This window comes from Python bivittatus, unplaced genomic scaffold (assembly GCF_059951505.1).
Source record: "Python bivittatus isolate LINGU-HERP-01145 unplaced genomic scaffold, Pbiv_v1 ctg000350_np1212, whole genome shotgun sequence".
Classification (NCBI taxonomy): Eukaryota; Metazoa; Chordata; class Lepidosauria; order Squamata; family Pythonidae; genus Python; species Python bivittatus.
In genome coordinates, this window is record NW_028277074.1 from 39,183,850 (window position 1) to 39,207,959 (window position 24,110).

The window sequence follows — 24,110 nt, forward strand, 5'->3', positions numbered from 1 at the left end:
CTGTACAGCCGTGCTTCAATATTTACCAGTAGAACTACTGTTTCCAGCAGTATAGCCATAATTTACTCCTTGGGTCCAAATATTTAGGACTTTTTTTAATGTGATTGGTGAGTCTTAAAAAAATCTGTGTTCATTGCCAGGAATAATTGTGAATCTTGATCTTACATTTACAGACCTTGGGGCATCGCATTATAGTTATTTATTTATTTGGTTGGTTCTCAACTTATGTTTCACTTCAGTCATAAAACTATCTCTAAGTAGCATACACTTCAATCCAATAACAATTACAATATAGCAACTTTATATACCCCTGCATTAAAAAAATATGTATATCGACAAACATTGTGCTCATATGATACTAAACAAAACTCATGCAAAAGAATAAATCATATTTATTGGATGGAGAACCCAACTCTAGTTACCCACTCCCCAATAAGCTTCTTAGAAAGGCCAGGTTTTAATGGTCTTTCTAATGTCAACAGGGTTGGGGGTGACCTATCCTGTGGTGAATTCTGCTCCATAGAATAGTATTATATTCATAATTATATAAATAGATGAGGGATCCTTTGTTCCCTGTTCTGAACTAATGTGGTAATGTCTAGGGGTGGGGGATTCAGCCTCTTTCAAGAATTAGCACGTAAAGTTGCTCACAGATTGAAGAGGTCAATCTAGATGAGCCACTAAGACACCCCCTAACATTGAATGACTTGCCAGACCCTATTCCTGTTATTCACACATTGTATTGGATACTGGGATCACAATGCTTAGAATAAAACTGGCTGTGCTTTCAGAAATGTCAGTTTTGCTGCTTAAGATTAAACGCCTATGTTAGACTACATTTTTTTTTTTGTCAATTGATTCTAATTTAGAAATCATTCTAACCTTATTAACAAATGCTTGTATTTGGAGATCTTGGTTGCTGTATCTAAGTTGCATGCATTTAATAATAAATCTCTTTCACAAATGAATTAAGGTAGAGCGAAATGAAGAATTTTAAGAAGATGCTAAAACAACCAAATTTGGGGACACTATCCATGGTGCTGATTCTCTGCCTGGGGATTCCAGAAGTCATCCTGGCATGTCCTCACCCATGTGCCTGCTATGTTCCCAGTGAAGTTCACTGCACATTTCGGTCCTTAGCAGCTGTGCCAACAAGAATTTCTAAACATGTGGAACGGATTAATTTGGGGTTTGTATAGCAATTTTTCTATGGAGTTTTATATTCTTCAAGTACAATCTTGTGAAATTAATCCTATATGTCATCTAGGTGAAGCACTGTGCATTGTCATGGAACAAAACTGCTATCTGATACCATCAAATCTCTTTCATAAAGAGATTAATGACTGATGTAAAGATTTTGATTAACTATTGTAATTCAGATTTTTATTTAGGCTGTGAGATACTCTCCAACACTATCAGTAACCCACTGAATTTGTTTCAGACTTGTCCTCTACCCTCATTCTAATTGTTACCTTTCTAGACAGGAAGTAACTGTTACTGTATTTTACCATAAAAGCCTCATTCAGGTACTATATTTAGAAACTACTTTTGTTTTTATCTCTCCTTGTAGTTCTAAAACTAAATCTGAATTCAGTTCTCCCATGCCAATGTTTTAAAGCTTTCACATAAACAGCTTATCCAGCTAACTTTATACAAACCACATTTACACTGATCATGGTCTTTCCCTATCTATCCTATTTTTTCAAAATCACCTGTATCATACTTCTGTTACTGATATTGCTCTCATCTTTTCTCCTCCTACATCTTTTATTTAATATCTGTCCTCGTAGCCCCCTTATATTTCTCCCCAAATCATTGAGAGCTTTACTCCATCAGCATGCATTTTGCATATAAAACTCTATGGCCAGTTAATATATTTTGCTTTAATTTTGATCCTGATGTTTCCCTAGCTTATGCAATATTGTCGGGGTAAGGAATTCTCATATTCAGATATTGCTGAGTTGGAAGGTACTCCAGACAGCATGACCACGAAAGAAAGGTGCCAGGAGTTGTACTTCAGCAATATCTGGAAGGCCATGAATTTTTAACCCCTGCCATATTGTAACAATAACCCCAAAACACAAAATAATATATCTGTTCCTTTACAATCATTACTCCTACAATGGCTATGTCATATTCTAGGAGAAATATTACCAACGTATTGAATTTTTTTTCATATTCCAAATTAAAACTGATTGAAAGATTTAGAATAAGAGACCCATAAATCTTTAAGTTCTTTTTTTCCTGATACTTGTGACTTTAGCTTTATAGTACATTGTACCTTCTAGGCATTTCAAAGTGAGAAAGAAGTCTATAGCTTGAAAGATACGTGGCAGATGGTATCATATATGAATGCCATAATTGGCACCTTATTAGCAAAGTGAATGGAAGAACCTTTCCCATCATCTAGAAATTCAGCCTAGTGACTTATTAAAAATAAAAAACCTCAAAGGAGCATAGAATGAGCTGCTTGATACTATTAAGAATAAAATTATAATGTCTTCAGAAAAGGTTCAGAAAAGGAGCTTCTGAATGGATGAAATGCTCGTTTAAATAATACCAAATAATTTCATTCAGTATAATCAAATAAATGAATTAAGAAAAAGATGAAGGCCCATCTGGTTTACTATTCAATCTCTGTTTACATGGCTCAGAGTAGTAAATATGTGGCCCACTATATAGTTGAATTACAACTCACAGAAATCTTCAGTACTAGCTGTACCTGTTACAGCTGCTGAGATCTATAGTTCACAACCTCAGAAAGGCCATAGGTTCCACTGACCGTGATCTAGAAGTCTTCCAGATGAGTTAGTCTTCAGCAACTGTACTCTAGGGATAATAGAGTTATTGCTCAATATTTTGGGGAGATACAATCAGAAGAAGGAAGCCTCAGGACAATGCATAATAAAAAGAACAATGAGAACCCTATGATTCCTTGCAGCAGCTCAACATTTGTAGAAATCTTCCATTCTTTAAACATTAATGTGACAGCAACTGAAATCCTTAGTATGGTGTAGAACAAAGATTCCAGAACAGGACCAGTAAACCAGCTGCTGACTGTTAAGAAGGCAAAAATCCTGGGAACAAGGCACGTTTGAATGAAGAGAAGATATGATGCATTACAGTACTGTATGTCATAAACTGCTATGGCCTACTATTGTTTAAACAGCTTCTTTGCAGGCCTGGAGAAGTTTCCTTCTTTGGCCAAAGGCTGAGGCAGAGAGCTGGCTGAGTCCCTGCCTGGTATTTATCAGAATCTGATTAAGCTTGAGGCCTAATATTCAATGTACAAGTGATCTGCCAGAAGCCTGAAGTTAAACATGACCAAATCTGGATGATTATATCCCAATAAATTTTCTGTATTCTATTTAAAGAACCCTTCTTTCTCATTCTGGATTTCTTCTTGCCTTATTAGAATACTCCAGTTCTGGATGTCTTTCTCATAACTCAGTCTTTCCTAGTCCTTGTAAATAAAATATCTTTATTATTGGCAAAGTTTTAAGAGGTATGCCAGAAAAGCCTGATTAACCATTTACTTACTGCAGCCTACATAATGATCTTGAAAGCTTCACTGTTTGAATAATGCATTCAGAACTATTGGCCACGATATCATTTATCATTCCTGTTGTTCATATTAATCCTAACTGCACAATACCCAAGGAATCCTTATGACAAAGCAAGAATCAGACCTATCTCGAATCATCTGGATTGATTTTGAGGAACCACCAAAGGGATATGACTACTATCATCAAGGTAGCTCAATGCTCTAATGTACTTTGGCAGAGTGGAGTCTTCACTGTAGAAATTCTGTTACTATGTACTGTATGGTGACAGGTAACCAATTGGCAGAATCTATCCTACAAGCTGGTCTTCCTGATCCCAAAAGTAGACACCTCATACCAACCCTAAATTTCACTGGCTTGAATTAGAGGCAACAGATTTACTTAAAGCAAGATTCAGACTGTAGAGCCACTTGTGCAAGAGAGAAAAACTCATGTATCAACCTATTACAGGTTTATTTATATAGACACAAAAGATCACAAGTGTGTGTTTACATACTGATTTTAATGCATTCAGTCACTATCTAAACCAATGAAATATACACAGTGCAGATTCTTTGTTTTTACTTCCAGTTACCTGATGACAGCATATGATCTGCATATGGTTATCTCACTTGCCAGTCCTGATGATTTCCCAGCATTTTGAGAAGAAAGGGGATATATTGGCTAGAGCAAAGATGTCCACTATCTCCCTTGCCAAACACAGATGCTGTTTTTGCTGACATAAAACAAACTAAACACTCTGTAGAGGAATATCTGATGTACAATCCCTAAAATCTTTACCTCCTTAAATTCTTAAGTTTTATTTAATCCGCTGATCTGACTTTCCTATCAAGGCAGCCAAATGCAGCATGAGTCACTCTTTTTTAGACTTCAGTTTTAAAATAGAACAGTGCTTGTTGATCTGGATAATTTTTAGAAAATCAAAATTCATTTAATATTTCTTTTCAGTTGATAAGCAAAGGACTTTGAGTAGGTTTTCAAGCATTTATTGTTTAATAAATAGACAGATCCATTAATACATTTGATTAATAAATGGCAATTTTGAATTAGTGAGGCTGTAAGTTAAAAATGTATGCAAATTTTTAATTTTTGGTGTTGCTGTTACATATTAGGGACAGCTGTAGAAAATAAAAATATAATTGGCCTTTTGAACAATTAAAACTGGATTTTGTTTAATTAGAAGCTATTTTATGTTCTGTTAACATTTCAAAAGCAGGCAGTAATAATATAATGAAGTTCTAGTGAAATACAGATTTGTTTAAATGAACCAGCTGTTAATCTGTTCATGGTGCTGGTTTCTCATTCTACCAGATTTATCTTACCAGTTAAATTTCTTACTGCTTCTTATGTATTCAGATGAAGCAATTCAGCTAGCAGCTTTGGTTTTCTGCTTCCAGAACTTATTTGGCAGGCATCCATTTTTAAATGTCTTCTATATAACTTTTATTCATTTAAGAAGAATGTTATGGGGAAAAAACCATTCTAACTGGCATTTTTCATAAATTTAAACTTCAACTGGATTGCCTTTATTTATAATTTACGGCCAAAGAACCAGAAAGAAAGAAAAATGCTTATAGAAACAATGTATGAAATGCCAGTTGCAGATACTAATATTGTTTAAATGCTTCATTAACTTTGTCAAAACAAAGTTACCTATAAAGACTGGCCTTCTCATTACAGAATAATGAAGCATGATGGAAAAAAATCTCAATTTCTTTTTTCTCCAGGTTCAACAGCATACAGGCTATATCTGAAAGCTCGTTTGGAGGACTTTCAAAGCTAGAACTGCTCATGCTTCATGGCAATGATATCCAGAATATACCCAATGGTGCCTTAAAAGATCTGTCATCGCTACAGGTAGAGCCAAAGATATTCTTTAAATAAATAAATCACAACACTTAGAGTCTGTTTCCTAATTTCCTAAGTGTTAGTGGACAAAACTGTGTTCCAAGAAGCACCCAGAAGACTCTCTGTACAGAGGCCAGTTATTTTGTTGCTAGAGAATCCATGTGTGACTATAAGAGCTATGTGCAAAAAGTACCACAATACTGAGCAAAAGCTCCCACTGATACATGCCAGTGATGTATGATATTGAAATAAATACAGTGATACCTCGGGATACGAACGCCTCTGCTTGCGAATTTTTCGGGTTACAACCAGCTCTGGCCCCAAAATTTTACCTCGGTTTGCGAACTCCGCCTCGGGGTACGAGCCATTTTCTGCCCGTGCCACGTGGTCCGCGGCCATCTTCTGCCCGTGCCACATGGTCCGCGGCCATTTTTCCGCCCGTGCCACGTGGTCCGCGGCTGTTTTTCCGGCCCTGCCGCGTGGTCCGCGGCCGTTTTCGCGCCGCGCCGGGCTGTTTTCGCGCCGCGCCGCGCCGTTTTCACGCCGCGCCGCGCTGCACCCGGCCATTTTCGCGCCGCACCACGCCACGCCCGGCCGCTTTCCGTGTGGTCCGTGGACGCCAGAACGGATTAACGGTAATTACATTGAACCTTATGGGAAATTGCCTCGGGTTGCGACCAAATTCGGGCGGAGGGTGGAACGGATTAACCGGATTTACATTGAACCCTATGGGGAAATTTGCCTCGGGGTGCGACCAAATTCAGAGGGCGGAACAGATTAACCGGATTTACATTGAACCCTATGGGGAAATTTCCTTCGGGTTACGACCAACTCGGGATACGCCCAGAGTCACGGAACGGATTAAGTTCGTATCCCGAGGTACCACTGTATACAACTGATTTTAAACATTGTGCAATAGAGTTACCATCTCAATTCTTTTATATCTAGAAGTTCTTGAACCTTCTTGTTAATGTTCTGTATTTCTTAGCACTAATCCAGTAAAGTCTGTTATACCTAATTTCATGGGGATACATTTTTATGTGTCCAGCTTAAATTCCCTTGATTCTGAACATGGTTAACCAAGAGTCTCTAGATTGGAGCCATTGCATTATCCTGTACCACTGATGCGCAAGTTATGGCCCTCAACATGTTGCTGAATAACACTCTCAGCATCCTCCACAATTGTTCATGCTTCCTAGAAAAATTGGGAGTGGTAGTTCAGCTATATGTGGTGGAACACAGCTTTCCTGTCTCTATAGTGTGCTGAACATGTTTTTTCTGTAAAATTCTAATATTAATAAAGGCAGTAACCTATTCATTTACTTGCTCCTTTAGGTATTCAAAATAAGCTATAACAAACTACAGTTTATAACTGGCCAAACCCTTCAAGGGCTTTTCAGTTTGATGAGGTTGCACTTGGACCACAACCGAATTGAATTCATCCATCCAAATGCTTTTCATGGATTAATTTCCCTCAGACTTCTCCACTTGGAAGGAAATCTGCTTCAGCAGCTTCACCCAAGCACATTTTCAACATTCTTAATCCTTGATTACTTCAGGATGTCAACAATAAAGCATCTTTATTTGTCTGAAAATGCCATTAGAACTTTACCTAGGGGCATTTTTGAAAGGATGCCTCTTCTAGAGAACATTTACCTTCATGGGAATCCCTGGTCCTGTGACTGCAGGCTGAAATGGTTCCTTGAATGGAGTGAGAAATCTGCAGGTAAGAAGAGCTTTCATGAATGGTGGTAGGAAATCACCTTCCGAAGAAATCAGCCAGAAATACTGTCTGGGTACAGACATTGTATTAAGCCATCTTGAGGTGTTTTTGTGTAATGTATTGTGTGAACCCAGCCTTTGTGGTTTATCTTGTAATCTGTAATTCAAATATGACATCCATCATGTTTGAGGCTTTTTTCCCCCTAAAGAGGATAATTTGCATAATTTGGCATGCCAAACAATGAACAAGACACCCCCCCCCAGTACATCAAGAATAAGCATACAAAACTGAATACATTTGAATTAACAATGGCATTTCTTTTCAGAATTAATAAGGTACCATTCAGTTTGCAGTCAAAAAAGCCAGATTGGGAATCTTAACACTTAATGCATTTCTGATACTGTACAATATCAGTTTGGATAGAACAAACTTACTTTCTCACATGGTAAGCATTTAACTAGGTATTAGAGGAGTCTTTTAGTCACTAAAAAGACTTCGTAAAATCCTCTGTTTGGGGTTGTAAGGGAAGTCTTGTATTTATGAGCTGAGGCTTGCAAGTGATATAAGAAACAAAATTAACTTCTTTGGCTATGCCAGGAACAAGCTCAATATTGTGGAAGGGGCAGATTCACAGCATCTGGTGGAATAGTGTGAGCAATTATGAGTCAAATTCTTATGTATTTCTTTGTTTAGTCAAATTTCTAGTACCTCATATCCATGGTTCTTTAGGGAGTATATAAACTAATTATAAATATACACGAAATAGTTAAATATAATAAAACACAGGAGATATATTAAAATCAGCAGCAGCAGCAACAACAACAAAGATGATGATGATGATGATGATGATGATGATGATGTAACATTTGAAAATTCCAAAAAGGCACCCACAAAATAGTGTCTAATAGCCTTAGATGGTTTCCTAAACTCTCTATGAGATTATAAAAATATTTTCATGGTACTGTGAAGTTGATAACATGGCACTAGGAGATACCCTCTGGGAATGGCATGCTACAAACAGGATACCACTACTGAAAAGGTTACTGTGGTCAACTGTCTTGACTAATTTGCCAGGAGTACCAGAAGACATTATCCATTCCATTAAACAGTTTTGGAACCCAGCATATGTCAGTTGTTGCATTTATATGAGCAAAGGTTGTTTGGAACCTGGCTAAATTAGTCTCATTAAAAGTCACCACTAGTAATTTAAAGGGACTATGGGTTGACTAGTCAGGATTCAAGAGAAGTATTTCCAGCATGAACTGCTCAGAATGGAAGGGGTTCCCCATTCCATTCATTATAGTTCCTCCTGAGATCTAATTTATCTAGGTAAATGTCTACAATAAATTTATTATAGCCACACATGGGAGTAAGGAAAGAAAGGCCAAATCCGAGAGAAAAAAAGAAATGTCAAATTTTACAGACAGCTTTATAATATTTTCAATTCTGTATTGTCTCAGTTTTATATCTGCCTTTCTGTAAAAATTGCACAATAGTGGCAACATTGCATTTAATTAGATTTGTTTATTTTATTACTGTATTTAAACTTATTTATGAACCAATGAGCTATGGGTGGTGTGAATATAAAATAACAAAGTTACAAAATCCAGATTGCCTAATGGTTAACCTGCATAACATAAACATTATCTCAATAACAGCATGAACAAATTGGATAAGAAAATAATTAAAATAATTTCAGCCAGTTAAAAGCATGATTTAAATTCAAAGTACAGTTTAAAACATGGAGCAGCAGAGAAAGCCAAATTACATCTTGTGAATTCAGAATGCCTCTTCGTTTTGTCTTTCAGGTATCCTAAAGTGTAAAAAAGATAAAGCTTATGAAGAAGGTCAGCTTTGCCCTAAATGTACCTTCCCTAAACAATTCCAGAAGCAGGATATTCAAAATGTGAAAGAAATTTCCTGCACAAAGCCGATCATACAGTCCCCATTAAAACAAAGCATCAGCCTCAAGAAGAATGAAGAGGAGAAAGAAGATGACACCTCTGAGCTACTGATGGAAGAATTTCAGTGGTCCCCATGGAACATTACTCTAAACATGACTGATGAACACAGAAACACCGTGAATCTCAAATGTGAAATTAAAAAACCAACAGATTCTACCAAAATTCAGTGGAACCAGATCTCTCCCCATGAAATTGTGGTCAATGGTACTGTTTCTCTGGATCTGGAATGTCGTATGAATCGAGAAAACTATGAGAAATTGTGGAAGTTTATTGCATATTACAGTGAAGTGCCTGTCAAACTTAAAAGGGAACATATGCTCAGCCGTGAACCTAAATTAAGCTATCATTATAGGCAAGGTTCTGATTACGATGCTCCCTATTACACGGGTGTCAAAGGCAGGATCCTTGCCGAGCCTGCCTGGGTGATGCAGCCATTGATATACATCCAGTTAAACAGACACCAGAGCACAGGAAAAAAGGTGGTTCTTTCTTTTTCTTCCCAGGTTTCTCAAACACTTCAGCCTCATGAAAACAAGCAGCAGAGAAGCAGCTGGGTTATGATAGAGCAAGACCAGCACACAAGAGTTGCTCAAACTGTTGTAGAAGGTTCAGATGCTCAACTAAGCTGTAATGTCAAAGCATCAGAAAGTCCTTCCATCAAGTGGATTCTCCCAGATGGGACAAAACTGAAAGCTCCATTCAGAATGGAAGGCAGAAGGTTTTCTGTCCTCAGCAGTGGCCAGTTAATCATCAGGTCAGTGGCCTATGCTGATTCAGGGGTGTATCACTGTGTTGCTCAAGTGAGAGATGATGTAGACGCAGTGGCCTACAGAGTTCTAGTGCAACCTACAATTATTCAGCAAGTTGATTCTGAGCTAACAAAAATTGAAAAAAATGTGGGGGATTCCATATTGTTGCCCTGTACTGCAGTAGCTATACCAGATGCTCTTTTAAGCTGGATACTTCCAAGCAGCCAAATTGTTAATGATTTATCAAACTCTTCCAATGGATATTTGCTAGAAAATGGCACATTGTTAATTCCATACAGCCATGTCAGTGACAGCGGTTACTACAGATGTGTGGCCATCAACCAACAAGGATCAGATGAAGTTGTTGTTAAAGTAACAGTAAATAAGATGGTTTCTGACAGGTCCTCTAAAAGGGTAAAATTTAAAAAGCAACCTGGTTCAAGAACCTCTGTAAAAGCAAGGGGGCAGGTCATAGGAGATGATGAGGGTTCAGGTGATAAAGAGATTTATGGTATGCCAAGCAAGAAAATTCATCTCAAGGACTACGAACTATCACTTAAACAGAAGAGTGATGGCATTTCTCATGTTCAGGTAAAAACAAATAAAAAAGGAAAACGTAAAATGAAATTATGGAAAGGCATAGATAGGACTGAAGAGATAAATGTTGCTGAGGGTCGAAGAGTATTTGAATCCAGAAGGAGAATTCATATGGCAAACAAACAAATTAATCCACAGCACTGGGCTAACATTTTGGCAAAAGTCCGAGGAAAAAATCTTCCCAGACTTACAACCACGGCAGTTGCTATTATAAGTACTACAGCAGAGATTCCGTTCCCACACTGGACAACTAGAAGTCCTCCACCTGTCTCCAGTCTCCCACCGACGAGTGCTATGGAAATAAATGGAGAGGAATCTTCAGCAGATACATCACATTTGGATGAAGCAAACTTATTCTCAGTCACGGTTCCCTCTGTCATCAGCATGCGGAATTACAGTCAAGATCAAATACTTTTTACAGCAGTGCATATGGAGCATGAAGCCTCAAAAATGGCAGAACATCCAACCAATGTAGCGCAGGATATCCAGATCTCTCCAACTATACAGACACAACCTTGGCATCATAGTGATTTGAGCACAGATCAATCAAAAGTAGCAGAACCAAAAAGGATGGACAATTTTGATGGAGAAATAAGTAAGATTTCAAAAAAAGAAGTTATACCTTACACTCAGAGCACTTTAATAATCGTCAGCAACAGGGAGAAAGCCACACCATATCCATATTCAGACGTTTCAGTCAAAGATCCTGTTCTTGCAAAAACCCAGAAGAATGAAACTAGCAAACAACACCTACAACCTAAATCTATGACTAACATAAGTAATTTTGCAATAAATTTTACACATGCTCAGATCAACAACTCTGCTACCATTGTTCCATCTGCCTCTCAAGCAATACATTTTGCTCCTAAAGAACATGCCAGCGCAGAACATCTACAATTAATTCCTTTTAATCCATCTAGGGGTTCTAAAAACCTAGTATTCACAAGTGTGCATCCTCAAAAAACAAAATCCTCTTCTACTATACAGAGTACTGTTCATCCATTGAAAAAGAAAGAATGGATGTTGACAGCTGCTACTACTAACAAGCCAACCACAGCAGCCACAATAACAGCATATGAAAGAAAAATGACTGCATCTGAGCCACCAATCAGTCATCATTCACGAAGGAGACCATATGGGAGACGGAGATTAAGACCAAATAGGTTCAAAAGACCCAAGCCTATTCCCCCTACGGCTTTTAATGTAGAAGAGATGACTTTTGCTAAAAAAATATCTAAAATTGACAGTACTACTCAAACAATGCAAGGTTTTATGGCTAGACGTCAGAAACCTGAGGATGAAATACAAAAAGTGAGTTCTTCATCATCAACAAGTATGACTACTTTACAAAAGTCCACCAAGGCCCAGGACACAATAGTAGCTTCAGATGTTCATCTTCCTACTTTGTTACCTAAGACACCTTTAACTCTTTCTAGTATCATAAAGGATCAGAAAGGTCAAATGGTAATACCAACATATGATTCAGTGACTACATCTCTCCCAAAGCAGTTGCATTTATCTCACAGTCCAGAATATGCAACAGCTGCAGACAAATTAATCATAGGTTATAATGAAGTCACAGATACACCCACAACAAGCATTTCAGGAGAAAGCTCAACATCACCTTCTGGCCTTAGCTCCTCAATGATTCCACAACTTGAAGAAAAAGCTGACTTTGTTTCATCAGCTTCCACAAAAGTTATTGATTCAAGGGTAGCTCAGTCAAGGCCTGCTACTCTACAGTATCTGTCTGTTAGCAAAATGGGACATCCTGAGACTCTGCCATCTTTAGAAGAATTGCAGAACTTTTCAGAATACCTAATAAAGACCACAGTTGAACCTTTTTCTCATCAAGGTGAAAAAGTGACGACATCTCACCACAGTTCAGTCTCTGATCATACTTCCATACCTACAGAAATGAACCAAAGTCTTGATCCTTGGCAAAATAAAACACATATACTACCAACTTCAAGATACTCCAAAGGAACTACTAGTCAGTTCCATGATCGTGATGATCAGACTGCTATATATATAACTGAAAAAAAATATCCCCCAGTTGTATCCATTTCAATGATCACTACTCTTCCTCCATTAACACCTAGCAGTCTTAATTCATCATATGATTCTTCTACAAAGAAAAATCACACATCTGTTCAACTAACACATCCAGACAGAAAAATGCCCAGTGTTGATAGCATAAGAGCCAAAGAGAGTTCAAGACAGAATGAACTTTCCACCATTCAACAAAAGCAAGATGGCAGTAGATCTTATAGCAGCTTTTCATTAAATCCAAATATTCCAAATCAATCAGTTGGAAAAAACCCTGGTTTTGCACCTCCAAAATATGTTCATGTGAGGGGGACTGTGAGACCTCCATATCTCATTGCATCAGGATTCTTTCATCATTTTGTAACTCACCAAGTGCCCCTTCATTATACCAATAAACCAGAGATAACAGCATACGCAGCATATACCACACAGGAGAGAAAAACTTCTTCCACGTTCCCTACCCCCACAGCTGCTCCATTATATAGATCTAAAATATCTACTCCAGGCAGGTCTGACAACCAAGATGAAATCAGACACAATATTCATTCCAAAGTTTTTGTCAGCAACTATCTTCCTGAAACTAGAGATAAGCCTGGAAGAACAATCAATCACGCTATACCATATTTGCACAATGTTAGAACACCATTTCTGATAAACAGAACCAGAGTATTTCAGCACTTGGGAGTGAACTCTAAACCACCAGTGCCTAATCCACCAGTCCCAGTAAGCTCAACTGAGAAAACATTTCTCTCTCTTACCAGAAAGATAATGCACAGCACTTCTTTAAAAGCTACTGCTATCCCAGTGCCTCCTATATCCTTGGATACTATACCAGCAGCTGGGACAATCATTCCTACCTTCACTACCCCTAAAATTAAATCTCAAATAAGTTCAACCCTACAGTCTTCCAGTGGTATCTATTACAATAATCCAAATCTGTTATTTGTGCCTAAGCTGGATAGAATTAAGGTTTTCAACTCTAGCATCGCTCAACCTTCTGTGCCTTTAAGACCCCAAGGAGAAAAACCTAAAATTATCACTAAAATATCTAACAGTCTTTCTGTCCTTGCTGAGTCAGATGCTGTTATCCCATGTGATGCCACAGGAGAACCCAAGCCTTTCTTTTCTTGGAGAAAAATCTCTACAGGTAACCTTTTTCATCCTTTCATTTCAACACAGTTGCAGTAGGATATAAACCCAGTGACATTGAATGCATTTTATTTAACAATAAGCATGTCTTTTTGTTTCTTTCAATAATTTAAGACATTCAGTAAGTTCATGAAGTTGTTCACCAGTCAGCAGAATAGATGGATGCACCATGCATATTTGCAGTCCTTGGTGTGCATTGCTGATGCAAAATGAAGATTTACATCTTGATAGGCGTTCCATCTTTATTGTAAAACTCATTGAAGCTATATTGAATGGGTTAAATCAACAGGTTGGTTCCATAGAGATGTTAATTCCAGTCAGTCTGGCCAAGAGCATAGGATAGTGGGTGATTTAATTTAAAATATCTGGAGAATACCCTGATGTATGTCACAGGACTTGATGCTTCTTTTAATAGAAAAAGGTCACACCAAATTTAGAGTCATTACATGTTATTGGACGATTGAAGAGAATGGTTAAATTTGGTACTTATATTTGTGAATCTTAGATTCTACTAGGGTATTACTATCCAGAATGAAGTGATATTTCTAGGTTCTACAGATGCCCCTTCAAGTTACCTTGAAGTTACAAACATGCTGAAAAAAGTGACTTACGACCAGTGCCCAAAGTTACGGCCATTGCAGCACCCCCACGTTCACATGCTCAAAATTCAGGCGCTTGGCAGACCACCCACACTTACAATCACAGGGGTGCTTCAACTTCCCCCACCCACCGATCTTCCCCCACCTATGACCTCTTGGTCCCGCACTACCCAGTGCTCAGCTGCCCCAGATGACCTTTACCATCTTCTTGCTCCAAAAAGTCCCTTTGCAAAAAGCTCCTTGGCAAGGTTGGCCTGGGCTTTTGCTTTGCACTGTGGGGGGGAGGGGGGGAAGCAAGCCCTTCTTCCCTCCCTCTCATTTTTTTTCCCCCCCACAGGCAGACTGGCCCAGCAACTTTGGTCCTCTGGCCACAATAGGCAGGCAGACCAGGCCCTTGCAGCCCCCTTTGACCCTCTCATTTCCTTTTTCCATGGGTAGACCAGTCCTCCTTCTTGGGAAGGTAGATAGACCAGTCCTGCTTTTGGCTGCCAGGTAGACTGGGCCAGAGCTTAGCCCTCCAAAGCTAAAGTTGGCACGCTGCACTCCAGGAGCTTTTTGCAAAGGGGCTTTTTGGAGCAAGAAGATGACGGTCAGCTGAGGTGGCAGAACGCAGGGCAGCAGGTGTCTCAGAGTGCAGGGTGGTAAGGGTGACTGTGACTGGGCTGGGACAGCTGCAGCTTCCTGGGGCATAGCAAGCAGCCCCAGAGCCGCACAGTTCTGGGGCTTCCTACCGCCCTGCAAGGCAGGGTCAGTGCAGCCAGAATGCCAGAGATGGGGAAGGAGATAGGTGGGTGGGGGAATTTGAAGGCAATCCCTTACCTAACTGAGGCTTGGGGCTGGGAGGGGCCAAGCCCAGAATGGCTTGGATTGGGGTGATACTTAGACCTGTGATTCTCGGTTAACAATGGCAACCAGGACTGCAGTTGCTAAGTGATGTGGTCACGTAATGTCTTGCTTTACAACCGCATTGCTTAGCAATGGAATTCCAGGCCTAATTGTGGTCATAAGTTGAGGACTACCTGTATAAGAACTGTTTTAGAAAGTGTTGTATTTTTTGTTTATTACAAAACTATCAACAACTTTTGTTTCATTTTCCTATCCTGAAACTTCAGGAGCAATGATGACAGCCAAAACAAAGATGCAACGTTTTGAAGTCTTAAAAAATGGCACATTCCTTATTCACAATGTTCAGCTTCAGGACCGTGGACAGTATCTGTGCACTGCTGAGAACCCTCATGGTACAGATAAAATGATTGTCTTGTTGACTGTCATAGCTCAACAGCCCAAAATGCTGGGTTCCCGCTTTACAGATGTGACTGTTTATTTTGGAGAAAAAGTGACTATGGATTGCCAAGCCACGGGAATCCCAAAACCACACATTTCTTGGATTTTTCCCAACCGGAAAATATTTCAAACTGTGAGTACTACGGAGGGAAGGGTGATGCTGTATGAGAACCGAACCTTGGTCCTCAAAGACACTAACTTTTCAGACCGGGGGATTTACAAATGCATAGCTAGCAACGCTGCAGGAGCTGACAGTGTTGCCGTGAGACTTCACATAGCTGCCTTACCGCCAATTATCGAGCAACAGAAAGAGGAAAACGTTTCCCTCAATGTGGGGCAAAGCGTTAGCATTCACTGTAGTGCAAAAGCAGCTCCACCACCTGGCATCCGTTGGGTACTTTTTGATGGTACTCAGATTCGAACCTCTCAGTTTGTCCATGGTAATCTTTTTGTTTTTCCGAATGGCACCCTTTACATACGTAATGTCTTGCCCAAGGACAGTGGAAGCTATGAGTGCATTGCAACAAATATGGTTGGGGCAGCCAGGAGAACAGTACAGGTGCAGGTGAAAAAGCAGTCGACAAATGCCAAGATCACAGGAAGCTCACCCCAGAGGACAGATGTAACATATGGTAGCACCCTGCGGCTGGACTGCAGTGCATCTGGGGACCCCTGGCCATGGATACTCTGGAGGCTTCCTTCAAAAAGAATGGTGGATTCTCTACAGAGGTAAAGGAAAAAAACCTTGATATTTATTTTGGCATGCTACATATAAGTTGTTGAATTGGGATTTTATTTATAACAACTCTGCAAATTAACATCATTCTTTCATTCATTCCAATAATATTTACAGTACATTAAGCCAGGGAGGCATAGACTGTGGCCCCAGGATTATTTGTGGCTTCCTAAGCTTTGGGAAATCTCTACAGTCCCTACAGAACTTCCCTACGAAGTCCCTACAGAAGTTGCCCCCAGTGTGTGACGTTTAATAAGATACTAATGGGAGAAATTATTACATTTAGGAGAATAAATATATTGACCATTTAAATTAATTCAAATTAAATCAAATCTAATGAATGCCCTTGCTGCACCCATTGGAAATCTGGTCCTTGGTTCCCCAAAAGTCGCACATCTCTGTTTTATGTTTCATGATTATAAATGAAATTTCACTTTATATCTGGGTATACAAAGATGCAGTGAAGTCTAGCTGTCTGTCATATGCAGTTTCTGAATGTGAACTTACCAGCAACTGTATTATAACTTTCATACCATTGCACTTCTCTTCCATATAGTATTGCAACTTCTGTGAACTGCTTGATTTTATGTACGTATTTTCAAAAATAAACCAGGTCAGTGCATAGCTAAACCTGATCTTACGAGTCAGGGTTATTGAGGTAGGAACTAATGCATAGTTTCAGCCCTTGCAATGCTTGGATGGGTTTAATAAAGCAAAAATTATTGCTCTGCTGACATTTGAATGGGAAATAAGACAGGGACAGTTGGACAACTTTACGTCCCAGCCTAAAATCATTTTCTAACTGCAGTGAAGTCAGGTCGCTATCTAGCTCAATATTCCAGCTTGTGAAAGAATTCTATCTCATGCCATTTGCTGCAGGCTGCAATTTCTGGTGAGCATGTGCTTAATACAAAGAAGGTCCCAGATTTCACTTCCTGGCCTCAAATCTTTGATGGCAAGCCTAGGAAAGATCTCTGCCATAGCTTTGAAAAATATTACCAGAGCATGAGTAGATAAACAGTCCCTTTTGCATTTGTCTGGCAATGTTTCTTGTAATATCTGTAATATGTACATAGTCTATGGATGTAGATATAGTTTAGATCAGTTTTATGCTTTAATATCACATGAAGCTCTGTCTGATTAATGAAGGAGTATCCAGGACATGAATTAGTATTGGAATTAAATCTCAAAAATCATTTAGCAGGAATTGGATAAACAGAGCTAGGGTATCCCTTGAGTTAAGGCATGTCACAGGTTCCTCATTGTAAGTATCAACAGTCTATTAATTATAAAAATGACCCCTGTCGTGATAACAGCTAGAAACCTGGTTGCTATGATCTACTTGATGAAGTCTGCAAAAGTGCCAGATTAAAAAGCTATTTAACCAAACTGTCATAGATTCAGCAATTTAAAGCTTAGACAATTCCATCTTTTGCCTGCAATTTCAGAGCCCATTACATATTTCTGTCAAAGTGGGATGATAACTGCTAAGATACTTTTGAGGATGAAATATTTGACTGAGATGGTGATGTTCTGAGTATCATTTCATATCAGTATTCCTTGTAATTTATATTGCAGAGGGAATTTAATGTTCCCAGTATAGAAATAATATTTCCTCAGTTATGGAATTGAACTCATAGTTAAAGCTATCAGATCTTGGTTGCAAAAATCTGGATGGCCACTACATGGGAGTCAAGAGTTATTAGTTATCTGTATATTCAGGCTGTCATCTATTTGGATTATGTTTTCAGCGGTTTATGGTAGTTATCTAGTCATTCTACAAAGCTCTTGGCTGGAATGCAGTTATAGGCCTCAGCCTGGTACTCTCGGGGCTCAAAGCTAGCTATTTTTTCAGCCCAGATCTGGTAGCCCTACTCACTAGGCCAAACTACACATTCCCACATAGATTAAAACCTTAGTGTGGGAAGATAGGTGGACTTTAATTACTTACCCATTGCCTTATGACAGGAGCAGAACCTATCTTGAATAGGGGATTCCAAGGAGGACTGGGAGATATTAGAAAGGAAAGAAATTATAGGAAATCATAGGGAGCATGTATAAAAAGTATCAACTAGAGTTCCCACTGCAGAGGAATGTATGGCAATTAAATGTCCTGTTCTCACAGCTTTGAGTCCCAAAAGTACTAGGCTGAGGCCTATAACTGCATTCCAGCCCAGAGCTTTGTAGCAATGACTAGATAACTACCATAAAACACTGAAAACATAATCCAAATGCTATTAAAATATTTACTAATAATATATTTAATGAAAAGAAGAAAAGAAGGGAGCAAGCATATAACTAGTGAAATTTGGATGCCTCCTAAAGAAAAAATGGACCAGGATGTGTGGTGTCTTTACTAGTCCCAGGAAATCTGTTCTTTTTTGTTTGATATGAGCTTGAAAGACCGAGAAAAAGTGTGGATGTGTAGAACACAGGCTGTAAGCAAGCCCAATTTATGATCTGTTCAGTGTCATTGATAGTAATTGGTTATGTCTTAAATTTACATTTTCTATCCTTGTGGAGTTTGAGTGAAGCTGAATTAGCTCTAAATCCATTAGAAAACTCTCTGTGTGTATACTCAGTTTTACCCTCCCACGCACCACACATAGACATATGCAAAAATATAGAGCTTGAATGCTTTTGTTTCTAAGACCTGACATTAATGGAATGAGAAGTGCCTCAAAAAATAGGAGCAGCTGAAGGGTGTAGAAATGCTCAAGCAGAATCAATATCCAAGGCAAACATCTAATTTGCCAAATAAGCATAATAGATCAAATTATGTCATTAGATGTCTATAACTATTTAAAATAGACTGATCATATATTTCACTGTCACATGTAATGTTTTGCCCTTATGAACTAAGCATATTGGCTATATTTTTTAAAAATTGCTTCAAGTAAATATTTTGTATAAGGTTTGTAAAAATGGACCTTCCATTTCTTTTCTACTCTAAGAAATCCCATGATGTAATATTAATGACTGACAGCATAATTCAATGAAAGTCTATTGCAATGTGATATATATTTCCCAGAAGTATGTATGAGACTGGCGTCAAAATTTGAATATTAATAAATACAGATATATTTTACTTTTAATGGGCAAAATTTTCTTAACTGCTATAATCAAAATAACATAATTCTCTATGGAATAGTTTCTTGGTTAATAAATGTGCGTATATCTTTTCATATGGAGTGTATTGTCAATATCCTGTTCATTTTATAAACATATGCATCCATGTGTATAAAGTTACTTGGAACTTATCCATGGTATGTATATATAAGATGATTTTTTTTTCCATGTCTACATGCAGGATTCAGTTTTATAAATAAAGCCACAGTCTTCAAAAGGGAAGTTTGAAGTAATTAACAACATCCGTTTATTAAAATAAAGTCAGTTTCAGGATGGGATTGTTGGCCTGCAAATGAAGATAATTATTGTTTGTTTTCTAGTTCAACAGATGATGGTTAATGAGCTTATGTTCTCCTCTCTCTTTTTTCCCCCTTCAAAATAGTTGGGACAGCAGAATCAAGGTCCTTGGCAATGGAACCTTGGTTGTCCACTCTGTCACTGACAAGGATGCAGGAGATTACCTGTGTGTGGCCCGCAACAAGATTGGAGATGATTACGTGGTCCTCAAAGTGAATGTGATGATGAAACCTGCCAAAATTGAACACAAGAATGAGAATAATCACAAAGTGATATACGGAGGAGACCTAAAAGTTGATTGTGTTGCCACAGGTCTACCAAACCCTGAGATCTCCTGGAGTCTTCCAGATGGAAGTATGATCAACACCTTCATGCAGTCGGATGACAGTGGAAGCCGAGCAAAGAGATATGTGGTATTCGACAATGGGACATTGTACTTCAATGAAGTAGGGCTGAGAGAAGAGGGAGACTATACCTGTTATGCTGAGAACCAGATTGGTAAAGATGAGATGAAAGTGCGGGTTAAAGTAGTGGCTGAACCTCCCACAATTAGGAATAAAACCTATGTAGTTCTCAACACCCCATACGGTGATGCAGTATCTGTAGGATGTGAAGCAAAAGGGGAGCCTACTCCAAAAGTGATCTGGTTATCTCCAAGCAATAGACCAATCCCAGTCTTGTCAGATAAATATCAAGTGTACATAGATGGGACACTTCTCATACAAAAGGCCCAAAGATCTGACAGTGGCAACTATACATGTGTAGCCCGGAATAGTGCTGGAGAAGACCGTAAAATTGTTTGGATCCATGTCAATGTTCAGCCCCCTAAAATAAATGGCCACCCCAGCACTATCACCTCAGTCAGAGAAATGGCTCTTAAAGACAGCCGGAAATTTATTGATTGTAAGGCAGAAGGCATCCCATCTCCCCGTGTCATGTGGGCTTTCCCAGAAGGAGTGATCCTCCCTGCCCCCTATTATGGCAACAGAATCACTGTACATCGCAACGGCACACTGGATATTCGTGGGGTAAGGCACACAGATGCTGTGCAGCTGGTATGTATTGGCAGAAATGAAGGGGGAGAGGCCAGGCTAGTTGTGCAGCTTCAGGTTGTGAATCATGTGGAAAAACCCGTCTTTGGGGATCCTGTAACTGAAAGGATTACAGCAACTGCAGGTCACAGCATCAATCTAAATTGCTCGGTCCATGGGACCCCTCCACCCAGAACTGCCTGGATCCTTCCCAATGGTACAGAATTGCTGAAAAGCAGTCATCTGCAGAGATTTTATCACAAGAGGGATGGTATACTACACATCAGTGCTCTGTCTGCAGCAGATGCTGGGACTTACCGCTGCACTGCCAGAAACCCAGGTGGTTATGCAGAGAGAGTGGTCTTCCTCAAAGTGGGAGTGAAACCAGAAATCAGCAATCATTATAACAACCTGGTGAGCATCATCAATGGAGAGACTTTGCAGCTTCACTGTATCACCCAGCCTGGCCAGCGAGCTCGTGTGACCTGGACTCTGCCTAATGGAATGGTGTTAGATGGTCCCCAGGTCATTGGACGATTCTCCCTACTTGAGAATGGCTCTCTCATTGTGCGTGAGGCTTCTGTATTTGATAGAGGGACTTACCTGTGCAAGGCAGCCACAGATTATGGCTCTTCCCTTATGAATGTTCCTGTGATTGTGATTGCCTACCCACCCCGGATCACAAGCGAACCAGCACCTGTCATTTATGCAAGGCCAGGAAATACAGTGAAGCTGAACTGTATGGCTATTGGAATCCCTAAAGCAGAAATAACATGGGAACTCCCAGAGAAACTGCATCTGACAACAGGAGCTCAGTCCCGTCTGTATGGGAACAAATTCCTTCATCCTCAGGGCAATTTAATCATCCAGCAGGCTACACAAAGGGATGCAGGCTTCTATAAATGCACTGCTAAAAATATACTAGGCAGTGATTCAAAAGCAACCTATATACACATATTCTAAAATCCTAGCAAGCATCTTTGGTTATATAGAGGTATCTAAAATCCTTGTCAATGGTGGGTCACACAGCTTAACATTAATAAAATAACAAAATGCAGTTGAGGCAGGTAACGTGTTAGAGAAAACATATGAACAATTTCTATGCTATAACAGAATTTCTCATCATCTGTCTTAGAATCTGACACTAGAGCAAGGAGGTATGCAGTCAAAATTCGATGGGAACAATTGAAGTGGATGTATTTAAATACAGCTTTGAAATTTGACTTGGAGGGGCCATGATTCAATCAAGCCAAATTTGTTTGGATCCCACTAAGGGGAATTTCAGGGGGAGCAATCAACCCTTCTGTACAATCCATGAAACCTAAAACAAATCCTTAACTTGGCTTAAGCTATGCTATGTGTTCTTAACTTCTCAGTTCAAGTTATTTCCCTTACATTCATATATTCATATACAGATATGAATATATATCCCGTAGATATAATTGCCTCCTGAATCTGGTAGCATCATTTTTTGAGGTCCCTTGCTCCCGTGTTACCTCACTAGCTACCAGTGATACAGGTGGAGAAATTCAAAATACCGTTGCATGATGGGGAAAGTTACAAGGGAAAGGCAAGAAAGCTATTTTCAGCAGCAATCCTGCAAATCTTGTAATAAATAGTTCTGGCCTAAATCTCATTTATAAATTTAATCCAATTTTTTAGTGTCCGCTTGGCAAATTATTTATTATTCTCATTTGTGTTCTGTGTGTTCCATAATTTGTAATGTTATTGGACAGGAAGCAAATTGGAGTGTAAATATGCAGTTTTTACAAATAATGTTAAATCGGGAAAAGATTGTCGACAACTTTTCATACCCCAGGCCATTTCTACTGTTTTCGAACCGTACACAAGCTAAATGTATTCCATTTTGCAACAAACACCTTAAGACATACCAAAGTAGTATTACTCTAACAAAAGTGTTGACAGAGGAAAAAATGCTTCCTTCTTGTTGTTGGCTATAAGCTACTCTCTTATATTCCATCCGACCACACCCAGGTTTCAAGCCTTGCTGGAAAATTAGTACTAACTGTTCTTCTATTGCAGGGGCCAAGGAATCTGTGGCTCTCCAGAAGTTGAACTATGACTCTCAGCAGCCAAGGCAGCAAAGGCTTTTGATACAAGCCATAGTGTAATTCAGTGTTGTCCAAACTTGGCCACTTTAAGATGAGTGGACTTCAACTCCCAGAATTCCCCAGCCAGCTGGCTGGGGAATTCTGGGAGTTGAAGTCCACTCATCTTAAAGTGGCCAAGTTTGGACAACACTGGTGTAATTTGTCCTGAAGTCTTGACATTTGTGCAATGATGTTGTGATGTATATGACCTGACCTACTGCCTTAAAGATTCCCATGCCAGGAACCATGGCCAGAAATGAGGGATGCTAAGAGTTCAGCAAAATCAAAATATTCCCCCTTCCTCTTTTGCAGTTCTCTGGAATCTTTCAGTTAGAAATAATTGAATAACAACCATCTGATTTTATTTCAGCATGGTCAAACAATAATTAATGTAGAAGTAAAAATGTCACTCAGCAACGGAATTCCTGGCTGACATCAGTCATCCTTTTATTTTATATTTGTCTATGTGTGTTTTTCAGACTATGAGACTAGAAGAATAGCAGTGACCAGTGTCTCAGTGTATAAATTATTGGTCTTTACAAGACTCTGATATTTTTACTGTATTTTATGTAATATTAAGATCAGTATACTGTATGTTTTATAATAAAAAATATTTTCCACATTTTTTTCTTAGTGGCTTTTGTAGTGATGACTTCAGGATGAAGATACGCTGTAGAACCAAATGAGGGTGTATAACAACTTTATTCCATTTTAATTCTTAACTATATGTTTATTTAAGTAACCATGTTAAAAGTTGTCTTTGATTTAAAAGTGATGTTCCTATTTTTAAATGACTTGCCATAAGATACGTATAATATAATGCCTAGATACTTTAGTGTTCTGAGCAATGCACAGTTAGTTCAACCTGGGTTTCTATCTTGAAGACCTAAAATGAAAGAATTTGAAAAACACATGATTAATATCATGGTAAATTGGCATTTTAGTCTCTTACTAGCATGTCAGGAAATCCATTAAGATTTCCTATGCTTAGCAAGATTTTTATTTTAAGCAGTTGAGTATAACGTGCATTTGCCCACATGAAGTGGTCACCTGAGCATTGTGAGTTCATAGTTTCAACTGAAGTTGTCTTTTGGAAATATTTGTACTTGGTTGGCAAATTGGCATGCAGGGCAACAGTTAGATAAATGCTAACAAACTAGTTCTGATGTTTGTTGCACCGGACTGGAAAAGGATGGAGCACCAGAGACCCAATGGTTGTAGACGAGGGGCTAAATGTCCCATTTTTGCCCACTGATTCTTTGTCAGAGAGAGAGCCTCAAA

At 38.9% G+C, this 24,110-nt stretch overlaps 1 protein-coding gene across 1 annotated transcript; it reads left to right on the forward strand.

Annotated features, from left to right (window-relative positions):
* Positions 1 to 983: 983 nt before the first annotated feature.
* Positions 984 to 22,894, forward strand: MXRA5 (matrix remodeling associated 5). Its single transcript, XM_007431422.4, has 6 exons — positions 984 to 1,189; positions 5,291 to 5,420; positions 6,747 to 7,137; positions 8,943 to 13,640; positions 15,354 to 16,254; positions 19,773 to 22,894. Exons 1-6 carry the CDS (start codon positions 984 to 986, stop codon positions 21,679 to 21,681), a joined length of 8,235 nt encoding a protein of 2,744 aa, XP_007431484.2. The 3' UTR covers positions 21,682 to 22,894.
* The last annotated feature ends 1,216 nt before the right edge of the window (positions 22,895 to 24,110 follow it).